Below are 12,216 nucleotides of genomic sequence, written 5' to 3'. Positions count from 1 at the left end.
TCATTTACTGTATATGAATACAATGATTCAATTGGATCGTCATTTAAAGATATTTACAATAGTTGATACCACAAAATTGTATGTTCTATTTAACAAACATATACAAAATGTATTCATTTTTTTTTTATATAGTGTTTTCATGACACACGCATTCTAGGAAAGTAGTTTAAACGATCCAACCGGTAGAGTTGTTGGTTTATACTCAGAGATCGTACACGCCAAAATTTGGAAAAAATATACAATCATACATGATGTAATGGGACCAACATTTTCGACGGTTACAAATGAAAAATCAAATTTGAACTGTTAATTTAACTCCAAATTTGATGATTTTTTACGTCTACAAACCTTGACCCCGTATGAATATAATAATTGAATTTGATGTTCATTTAAAAATATTTACAGTTTAATTTCGATTTTTTTTTTAAACAAACTTTGCGCGACGAAAAGTTACGTCGCGCAAAGTGAAACAGAAAATAATAAATAATTTATATTGATTATTTTTTAAACGAATATTGCGACAAGGAATTATAATTCGTCCCACAGATAACTGAGCGACGATAACTTTCGTCGCACAAGGTCATTTCTGTTATTTCGCAATAAGTTGAGATTTTTGGGACATGTTATATGCGCGACGGGTATATTTTTTCGTCGCGCAAGATTATTTTCTATTATTTCAAAAATTTGTTGCATATTTATTAACTTCGGCGAAGAAAGTTGTCGTCCCGCAAAACCTCCTTGAGCGACGGGTACATAGTTTCGTCGCGCAAGATTATTTTCTATTAATTAAAGATTATTGCATATTTGTTAACTTTCGCGACGAAATTTGTTGGTCCCGGAAAACCTCTTTGCGCGACGCTATAGTTTTATTCGTATGTTCAAATTTTAATCTATAACTTCAGTTTAACAGATTCTTTAGCCCTTTTTTAACAGATCCGACCTATGTTCAGTTTTTAATCTATAACTTCCTGACCGTATGTTCAAATTTCGAGTTCTTTATACGGTTGGATTCAGCACAGAAAAACAAAGAACACAGTGCGGACCAAAAGTCAAAAACAGTTACGGATGAAGATTTCCATCCCGCAAAAATGACGACCGGTCGTTTTAGACAAAAGTACTTTTTTTTTTTTAGTACAACTCAAGTACATGAGCATTGAGATTCTTTCTCAATTTGAGATGTATATGATGAAATTGGGAAGATGTGCAACTTTTCAGACACGAGATTCATTTCCTAACCGTAATAATTTGCATTTACGCCATAATTAAATGTAAAATAATTTAATTACAAAAGTATGAATGACTTGAGTTCATTGCTTTTTACATTAAACTTCTCAGTAAGTATATCCAAATGTTTTAAACTTCGTTTTATTTTTCCACATACATATATAATTGGAAATTAGATATAACAAGTACATATATTCAACAAAAGTAGAGTTGCCAATATATTTACACTAACGTAATTACATTACAAGAAATTACCAATACTTAAACATATTAAGCAACAAATAAATTGCATTATTCATCATCCGAACTATAATAACCTTCGTTGTCTTCGCTATCATCACTTTCAGTCTCCCAATCATCCTCATCCTCCTCCTCCTCCTCCTCCTCCTCCATAACTACATCGTATCTAGGAAGATCACCGAGGTCAATTGTAATGGATTGAATTGGTATTTCTCTTGAAGACACTCCTTCGAGCTGAAATGGTTCCTGAACAACATTTGTATCGCGAAGCGTTTCCGCATCATTTTCCATGCAAGAGTCTGACCGTTGGTCAGCGACATCGACGTCAGATGGGTCTAGTTCTGGTATAGCATATACGTTCCTGTGATCCATCTGCTGAACAACTTTCCACCCGCTCCCTGCTTTAGGGTCATCTACATAGACAATTTGTTTTGCCATGTTTGCCAAAATGTATGGGTCGTCATCGTACCAAGTTCTGTTCATGTTCATAGATAGTAACCCTTGATCGATTTTAACACTTCCCTGCCTATTTGGGTTTGTATCAAACCATCGACACTTAAACATGATGACTTGGTATCGGTCTTTGTAAAGCAATTGCACGACAGTTGTGAGTTTGCCATAGAAATCAATGTCCGTACTTTCCCCTCCACTTGGAACATGGACACCGCTGTTTTGCGTACACAACTTGTCATCTCGTGCAGTCCCTAAAAACTTGACGCCATTAACATGACAACCTGAGAATAATTCAGCTCGAATTGGGCCGAATGCCAAGTTATACAACTCTTCACTGTAAGTGGGGGAATTATCTGATTTCAACTTATTCACCTAATTATACAACAACATTCACATGTTAGTTTGAGAAAATGAAATACTACAATATATATGTCAATTACAAAACACTTATAACTTACATATTCCAAAAACCATTTTGGAAACAAGTCACGGTGTTTCTTGGAATACAAATGCGATGGATGTTCTCGCTTCATCATCTCTTCATGCTCATCTAAATATGCCATTATCTCATCACAATTGTTCAATACGAACCAATGCGCCACCTCCATGTCATTTTTGGAAAACGACTCTCCTCGTACATGATCTCCAAAGGGTCGTGCACTTTGGGCAAAAACAGAAAGTTGCTCATTTCTGACACCGCCGTCATTATTGCGCTGAGGTCGATTGAAAGCCGTGTCCATATCCTTTAAATACATTCCACAGAAAGTAAGCACCTCATATTGAACCCAAGCCTCTACAATTGATCCTTCGGGCTTCGCTCTGTTGCGCACGCTTTTTTTCAGCTCTCCGAGTAGCCTGCCAAAATAAAATGAAAAGATGCAAATTAGCAAGTAGGAAGCATGAGATAATGATGCTTACACGAATGATGATGATTATATACCTTTCTATTGGATACATCCAGCGATAGTTGACTGGACCAGCAAGCAATGCCTCTTCTGGTAAGTGAACCATCACATGAATCATACTCGTGAAGAAAGCCGGAGGAAATATCATCTCAAACTTGCATAAGACTTGGACAATGTCATGGCGCAACTGATCAATGTCTGTCTTTCGCAACGTTTTTGCCGTCAGTTGGGAAAAAAATCTGGACAACAATATGATTGGCTTCACTACATCTTCCGGCAATAGGTGTCGAATCCCCACAGGAAGTAGGCGTTGCATAAACACATGACAGTCATGGCTCTTGAGTCCAGTAAATTTACCCCCGTCAACATTCATGCAACGTGCGATATTAGAAGCATATCCGTCAGGAAACTTAACAGACGAGACAAACTGTAGAAACTCTTTTCTGTCATTCGGTTTCATTGAAAAAAATGCAAGATCTCTTATAGCTTTATCAGTGCCCCTTTTCAGCCATAAACCCCTTCGTATGCCCATTCTTTCCAAATCAAGACGAGCTTTTATCGTGTCCTTTGTCTTCTCCTTGATATCTAGAATCGTTCCTATCAATGTGTCAAACACATTTTTCTCAACATGCATAACGTCGAGATTGTGCCTCAATTTTAGTTTCGACCAATATGGAAGCTCAAAAAACATAGACTTGTGCGTCCAGTTCATATGTGTAGCAGGTCTGGTCCGACTAACTGTTTTCCCAAATGGAGCAAAATCCAAACCATTAAGCTGTTCCAAGATTTGATCACCGGACGATTCTCTAGGTCTTGCGCGACGCTCTTTGTTCCCGTCGAACTCTTTATCCTTTTCCCGCCACTCGTGGTCCCATGGCAACCATCTTCGATGCCCAAGGTAACACACTTTTCCAGCGTGCCAACCAGAAGTTACATCTTCCTTGCATACAGGGCATGCCATATAACCCTTTGTGCTCCACCCCGACACCATTGCATATGCGGGAAAATCATTCACAGTCCACATAACTGCCGCCCGCAAAGTGAACATCTTCCCAGTGGATTTATCGTACGTACGCACACCGTTTGTCCATAAATCCTTGAGCTCATCAACCAACGGCCTTAAGTACACATCGATTGACCTGCCAGGATCCTCAGTTATCAAAACAGTCATCATCATGTACTCTTTTTTCATGCATTTCCAAGGCGGCAAATTATATGGGAATACGAAAATCGGCCAAGTGCTGTGGTGTTGGTTTAGAACCCCGTACGGATTGAATCCGTCAGTGGCAAGTCCCAACCTAACATTTCGGGGATCAGCAGCAAACTCGGGGAACGTTCGATCGAACTCTTTCCATGCCCCCCATCTGCAGGATGCCGCCATCGTCGTCTACCCGTTTTTCCTTATGCCATCTCATGTCTGTGGCAGTATGCGTCGACATATACAATCGCTGCAATCTTGGCTTCAGGGGCAAATAACGCATGACTTTTTGTGGAACCTTAGTCATTCTATTCTGAGACGTCTGTTTGAACCTCGACTCATTGCATATAGGGCATGTATCCAATATTTCATACTCTTTGTAGAATAACATGCAATTGTTTTTTGCAAGCATGGATTTTTTCATAACCCAATCCAATACCACTCAACATCTTCTGTGCATGTCTGTGGTCTTTCGGCAAACAATTGTCCGTCGGAAGCATTCTCTTGAAAACCCCCAAAAAGTAATCGAAACACAGGTTCGACATACGATACTTTATTTTTCCGTGCATTAGCTCCACAATCGCCGTAAGAACGGAAAAGCCCTCGCACCCCGGATATAACTCTTGGTTGGCATTTCTTAACAGTTCTTCATACTGTTCAAACTCTGCACTATCCATTGGTGTAGGCACGTCATCTTCCCCTTCCTGATTGCTGCTGGTTGATGCAAATGGAAAAGCATCATGTATAATATCCATGACTTGTTCATTAGCATCCACAATAGGTTCAACATTGTCCACTCTTGTGGCCCTTGAAGACGAACCAATGTCTAATTGTTCCCCGTGATGGTTCCACCTGCTGTATGTCTCAATCATTCCATTCCTTACTAAATGAAATTGAACATTTTCAATTGTATCCCACAACATGTTGTTACACTTTCTACAAGTACATCTGATTCTAGTTGCACCCGGGTTGTGTGACCGTGCAAAGTGAATAAATTCCTCGATTCCATCCAAGTATTCGTCTGCGCACCTGTTAGGGTTCTGTATCCACCTTCTGCTCATAATTCCTGGAACCACAATCACAATACAACAATTATGTTGTATTCTTAGAAAATCACAACGTCACCTTATGCCTCCGGTAAGGGCCCTATCCCATTCGGAAATGCATAGTCATGCCACGTAATTTACAGCTACATGAGATTAGATTTCGACGTGGATGAATTTCGGCAGCATCTCGCTACAGTTCTTGAGGTGTACCGTAGATATCAAATACCTACGTACCACCCGAAGAACGTACCGAGATGACACCGAAATCTCCACAATCGAAACCTAATCCTGTAGCTGTAAACTACGTGACACGACTATACATTTCCAAACTGTCCAAAATATGGGACAATTCAAGAATTAATTGGACCGTAGTCGTGGTTTACCCACCCATGCACGGTCCAACTAACCTCGAACGGGAACTAAGCTTTACAATAAAAAATGTATGAAGTTAATTTCAATTAACTTCGTACATTGCCGTGCATAATTTAACAACAGAATACAAATATAATTTCACAAAAACAATATAGAAAGAAATTAAATTGATATGTTAAATAAATACAAAACAAATAAAATACCTTATTCAATATGTCCTGAACTGATTTGCAGCTGAGAAAATGGAGACAACGGAGATAGAGAGGGGCAGAAGCAGAGGCAAAACTGATTTTTCAGTTTGCCTCTGCAATGGCTGAAATGAATCTGTTAAAGGAGACGGCTTTGAGCGACGAAGACTTAATTCGTCGCGCAAATAAATTAGTCGCGCAAATTCCACTTCAGCGACGCGCAAAGTCGTGTCGACATCACATCTTTGCGCGACGAACACCATATTTCGTCGCACAAGGCAAATTCCGTCGCGCAAAATCGACTTGCGCGGCGCGCAAAGACGTGCCGACATCACACCTTTGCGCGACGAATCCATCATTTCGTCGCATATGATGTTAGTCGCGCAATAGAAAATTTCCGTCGCGCAAAAGCCCAGTTTGACACGCACGCAACCACGATAGCCACCTTGCGCGACTAATTCACCCTTTCGTCGCGCAAAGTTGTGGCGCGAAACATCTGGACACTGTTTGTTTTCCCGCTATTTATTATGCGCGACGAATAACATGTCGTCGCGCAAACAGTTGTCGCGCAAACGTGTTCATTTATAACATTTGAATATTTTGTCCCATTTCTAGATCTCTGAATATTTGTTATTTGCGATTTTTGGGGTATACAATCTCACAGTATATACAAACACGTTTAACGGTTGGATCGTTGAAATTAGTTTTGTAGAGTTGAATGAACACTTTTTAGTTTCAAAACATATGGAGGTTGATAACCCTACAAAAAGATTCGTACGTAAATTGATGACCCTGAAATTTATTCGTATGGAGGTTGATAACCATACAAAAAGATTCTCCTCTACCATTCCCATAATTAAAAGGGTATGAATGATGATCTTCACTAAAATCAATGAAAAACATATGATTTAGATGGCAAAATTAAAATTAAGGCTTAGGATTAATGGTTTTGTATATCGTACCTTGCGCGACGGATTGAATTTTCTCGCGCAAAGATGTCATTTGCGACGAGTTTAGTCGTCGCGCAAAACATCATAGCGCGACGAATACGTAGTCGTCGCGCAAACAGTTGTCGCGCAAACGTGTTCATTTATAACATTTGAATATTTTGTCCCATTTCTAGATCTCTGAATATTTGTTATTTGCGATTTTTGGGGTATACAATCTCATAGTATATACAAACACGTTTAACGGTTGGATCGTTGAAATTAGTTTTGTAGAGTTGAATGAACACTTTTTAGTTTCAAAACATATTTCGCGCTGTTCTCTTCGTAGGGAAATTGATAACCCTGAAATTTATTCGTATGGAGGTTGATAAAAATACAAAAAGATTCTCCTCTACCATTCCCATAATTAAAAGGGTATGAATGATGATCTTCACTAAAATCAATGAAAAATATATGATTTAGATGGCAAAATTAAAATTAAGGCTTAGGATTAATGGTTTTGTATATCGTACCTTGCGCGACGGATAGTGTTTTGTCGCGCAAAGATGTCATTTGGGACGAGTTTAGTCGTCGCGCAAGAATTAGGCGCCAGAATATTTGTTCGCGGTTTTTTCCCCTTGTTTTACGCGACGGTCGTTTTTTTCTGTCGCGCGAAGTTGTTTTGCGCGACGAAATTTATTGGTCGCTCTATTTTGCGCTACGCATATCCGTCGCGCGATGATCTTTTATACGACGAAAGTTCTTCGTCGCTCTTGTTTGCGCTACGCATATGATTATCCGTCGCGCGATGATCTTTTATGCGACGATTTGTCCTTCGTCGCGCAAACTATCGTCGCGCAAATAGAAAAATGTAGTAGTGATTGTATAGCGGATATCTTGTATGAACATTGTTGTGCGAAATACTCTAAGACCTTGTTGTTGATGGACTACGTAACTATCACACATATGCAAAGATAAAAGCACACACCGAATCGAAAAGTAAACACACACAGAGAACACAAGAATTTATAGAGGTTCGGGGGTGTGCCTACGTCATCTCTAGTGATCCCCGAGAAATTCACTAGTATGAAAGAATCCCTTTGTTACAATAAAGAACCCCCTTGTTCTCTCACAAACCTTAGCTCTTTTTTCTCTCACCCTTGGCTCAAACCCAATTTGATGCCTTTGTTTTCTCTCTTGCACTTGTTAATTGAAAATCCTAGTACTAACTTGCCTATTAAATTGTAGCAAGAGCAGATGATTCATGGTCTTTTTCTTGTCCTGTCTTGTATAAATATGTGGCTTTGTTTTGGTTTTCTATCTGTCTGTGTGAATATCTCAAACACGTTACAAGGATGATGAAGAAGCATTTGAAAGGAAAGAATCCCATCTGAAGTTGAAAGGATATGTGTTCTAATATATATATAAAGGATGTGCCAAAATTAATACATGCTCATCTTTTGCAACATACCACTCTCAGTCATATCATTCACTCAAAAAGATAATTCACTTTTGAAAAATATGGTTTTGGTAAAAGTTTGACAAAGACACACATGTCTTGGCACATTAAAAGAAATCCGAATTATCAAAGATGTGTTTTTTGTGGAATTAAACAGTCCAAGCTTTCAAGGTCAAGCTAATACTTACACTATTAAGAAAATGGGTACGAAGGAAAAAAAAAATTATGAAATAGAGCCATGAAAATTATAAGTCACCACGTAAAGTTTGCTTAAGAAATATACAAGTCATCACGGAAAGTTTGGTTAAGAAATATCAAAAATTAAGGGGGCACTGTTCCTTCATTTCTTGTCCATGTCCCTCATCTAAACAGGCCCTAATTGAATTTTTAAGTACAAATCTTATGTCACAGTTCAAAAACTAAACTGTACAAATACGGTATTGAATATTATTAATTGTATTGTTGATTTTTTTTTTTTTTTTTTTAAAGGTGGTAGAGGCTATAAATGTTACCATTAAATTAACCTTCCCCACTAAATAAGTGAAGTGGTTTGATAATGCTTTTTGTATAAATTTATTCTCACAAATTATTTATGCATAATATTGTTCGAAACCATCAGTGCATTGAACATTTTGTAGAACAAGTTTCCACAAATATTATATATGATCATGGGAGTTCTACCAACCCGATGAATCAGAATCAACTAACTTTTATGCTAAACTATGAGAGTTCGAGAATTTCTGTAAGTTGTATTCGAGGTATATATATATATATATGATTATGTAGAATTTTTAGAAGTGTATACGATAAGAGAATTGTACAAAGGATTGGTCTACTACACTAGTTGGAGTGTTCCACCGATAGGAAAGCAAATTAAATAATTGAGTGGACATGGGAAGGCACGTTAATTACCATCTCAAGTCAATTTAAGTCCAGTCAAGACCTGCATTCTGGAATACAAATCTAGTCAGTTCAAGTCATTAAAGACTTTCTTTTTTACCCCTATATATATATTTTATAACCATATATCAATATACTTGCAGTGTTTGCATATGCTTGTGCTTTGGTTGTGCTCCATCTTTGACATTATATAAACCCTAAACAGTTGTGCCTCTTCATTGGATCGAGTTGATCTTGCATTTGAATATATTAACATATGCAGGGTCACGGGAGTTGCTTGAAACTCTATCTTGCATTTGCGCTACTTTTGCTACAAAATGTCAAAGGAGGAGAAGTTGGCAGCAGCGACAAGGATGCTAATGCGACCGGGACTTGCATAGAGAGGGAAAGGCAAGCACTCCTTGCATTCAAACGTGGCCTGGTGGATGAGTACAACAGCCTCTCTTCATGGAGTTCGGAATCCCATAAACAAGATTGTTGCAGATGGATTGGAGTCTCTTGTAACAACCAAATTCAACTTGATCTTGAAGGCTATCTTTCAAAAGGTAAGATGATTAGTCCTAAACTGATTGAGTTGCAACATTTACAACATTTGGACCTTGGATGTATTGATTTCAATGGGAGCCAAATTCCAGATTTCATTGGTTCTCTAACCAATCTAAGATACCTCAATCTCTTTTGGGGTAATTTTGGTGGTCAAATTCCAAGTCAGATTGGAAACCTCACGCAATTGCAATATCTCCACCTAGGCGGTAATCAGTTTAATGTAGAAAATCTTAATTGGCTCACTGGTCTTTCTTCTTTAACCGATTTGGACCTAAGCCACGTCAATCTCAGTAATATGTTCGATTGGCCAGAAGCAGTTAATAAGCTCCCTAAACTAAGACACTTGGATCTAGGGGACTGCAGTCTTCCTCCTCCTCCTCCTAGAATTCATTCCACTCCTTTTTCTAACATAAATTCTTCCACATCTCTTACACATCTTAATCTCAGAGACAACCATCTCACTTCTTCAATTTTTCTTTGGTTGTCCAACTACACTACTGCAAGCCTTGTTGACCTTAACCTCTCTGAAAACAATCTAACCGGTTTAATTCCCGATGTCATTGGAAACATGAGCTCTCTTGCAAATCTGGTTCTCTCTCATAACCAGATTGAAGGAGGAAACCCGAATTCGTTTGCTAGGCTATGTAGTTTGCAATTTCTAGAGATTCCAGGAAATCGTCTGAGTGGACAATTATCCAAGTTTGTTCAGCTTTTGCCCACATGTGCTCAAAATTCATTAGAGACTTTGGATCTCTCTCACAATGATCTTGCTGGCTCATTAACTAATCTTACAACTTTTTCATCTTTGCAAATCTTGTCTGTGAATAATAATCAACTGACCGGAAGTTAAGAAACAACAGTTTAGCTGGAGAATTGCACAAGTTTAGAAGTTATTGATCTAGGAAATAATAAATTATCATGACCAATACCTACATGGTTAGGGGTTAGCTTCAAGAATTTGGTTATCTTGATGCTTTCCTTTAATAACTTCAATGGAAGCATGCCCCCACAATTATGTCATCTAATACACATTCAAATTTTGGATTTCTCTATGAACAACGTCTCTGGAAGCATACCCAAATGCCTCAACAATTTGACTGCTCTGTCTCAGAAAGGAAATTCAAGTCTAACCAGCACACATTATTATAGGAAAGAAAATGATAAGATGGTATTTCCTGGTAATAGTTATGAGGATGATGCAACCTTCATATGGAAAGGAAGAATGTCCACGTACAAAAGTATTTTGGGGCTAGTGAAAAGAATTGATCTGTCAAGCAATACATTAACAGGGGAGATTCCAAGTGAAATCACTCGTCTTGTGGAATTGGTTTCTTTAAACCTTTCGAGAAACCAGTTAACAGGTCAAATAACTCCAGAGATCGGAAACTTGCAGTCATTGGATTCTCTTGATTTATCGAGAAACCGAATAAGTGGAAGAATTCCAACGAGCCTTGCTCGAATAGATCGTCTCGCTGTCTTGGACTTGTCATATAACAACTTGTCGGGCCAAATTCTAATCGGGACTCAGCTCCAAAGCTTTGATCGCTCTGTTTATGCTGAAAATCCTCAACTCTGTGGAGCTCCACTTCTAAAGATGTATGATGATCCCTCTGAGTACAGCAATACAGAGGATAAGGATGAGCTTATAACACTGGGATTTTACATCAGTATGGCGCTTGGGTTTGTTACAGGATTTTGGGGAGTTTGCTTCACTTTGATATTCAAGAGGTCATGGAGATACGAATACTTCAAGTTCCTGAATGGTTTAAATGATTGGCTTTATGTGAGAATAGCTTTGATCAAGCGGCAACTCAAGGATATGCTTAATTGATAAGATGTAAGTACATGAACTCTTATTTTTGTTTAATTTGGTTTTTATAATTAACTATATTTTCGAAACTTACGGGTGTTTGTATACTTGTAGCTCTGAGGCGACATCCATGCTTCACTTGACTTGAAGAGTGCACTGTTTGCTAAAATATGATATTTGGTTTGAATATGTTAGGTTCTTATTTTTATTCTTCTCTATAAGAAGGTATATATAAGAGTTTACATGAGTGCTTTACAAGGAATTAGATCCAGTAAAAGATTAGGAAAGTATCTCCTAATTATACAATGATTTGACAACTATATAAAATAGGAAAGTAAATCCCTTAATTAATCAAGGAAATAAATCTCCTTGATTAATTAGGAGACTCACTTCAACACTCCTCCTCAAGTTGGTGCATATACGTCACAAATGCCCAACTTGGTAAGTGAGTCATGAAATTCGTAGCACCCGAGTCGATAATCCATGCGGATTTTTGAGAGGGCATATGAAAAGTATAACCTTTGGTGGTGTTGATAGAAGCACAAGTCCGGGTAGCCGGGTCAGCAGGATTGACCGCATGCTTCTGTGAGTATGCAAAAAGGGGAGAATCGTAGGGATTCCTGACATCGCAGCGGAAGTACAATGTGATATGAGAATGTGAGGGATTTTGATTGGAGGAATTTGATTTGAGGAATTTGATGTATGAATTGGATTTGAGAGGTATGTGTATAAGATTTGAGGAATTTGATTTGAGGAATTTGGATTTGAATATGAGAAATTTGAGATAAGGCATTTGAGGACTTTAGATTTGAGGGATTTGGATTTGGGGAAGAATATGAGGAATTTGATTTAGGGTTTTGGATTTGAATATGAGAAATTTGAGATAAGGCATTTGAGGACTTTAGATTTGAGGGATTTGGATTTGGGAGAAATATGAGAAATTTGATAT

General features: G+C 38.1%; 2 protein-coding genes across 2 annotated transcripts; both read left to right on the top strand.

The window, feature by feature from the left end:
* Nucleotides 1-9,167: 9,167 nt before the first annotated feature.
* LOC110744851 (receptor-like protein EIX2) lies at nucleotides 9,168-10,307 on the top strand. Its single transcript, XM_021944880.1, has one exon. It carries the CDS (start codon nucleotides 9,168-9,170, stop codon nucleotides 10,305-10,307), a length of 1,140 nt encoding a protein of 379 aa, XP_021800572.1.
* A 315-nt stretch (nucleotides 10,308-10,622) lies between these two features.
* On the top strand, nucleotides 10,623-11,288 carry LOC110744861 (receptor-like protein EIX2). The gene has a single exon (XM_021944893.1). It carries the CDS (start codon nucleotides 10,623-10,625, stop codon nucleotides 11,286-11,288), a length of 666 nt encoding a protein of 221 aa, XP_021800585.1.
* Nucleotides 11,289-12,216: the final 928 nt, after the last annotated feature.

This window comes from Prunus avium, chromosome 2 (assembly GCF_965620075.1).
Source record: "Prunus avium chromosome 2, drPruAviu1.hap1.1, whole genome shotgun sequence".
NCBI classification, from domain to species: domain Eukaryota; kingdom Viridiplantae; phylum Streptophyta; class Magnoliopsida; order Rosales; family Rosaceae; genus Prunus; species Prunus avium.
Note: the sequence above shows the minus strand (reverse complement) of the source record. Positions and strands in the feature narration are given on the sequence as shown.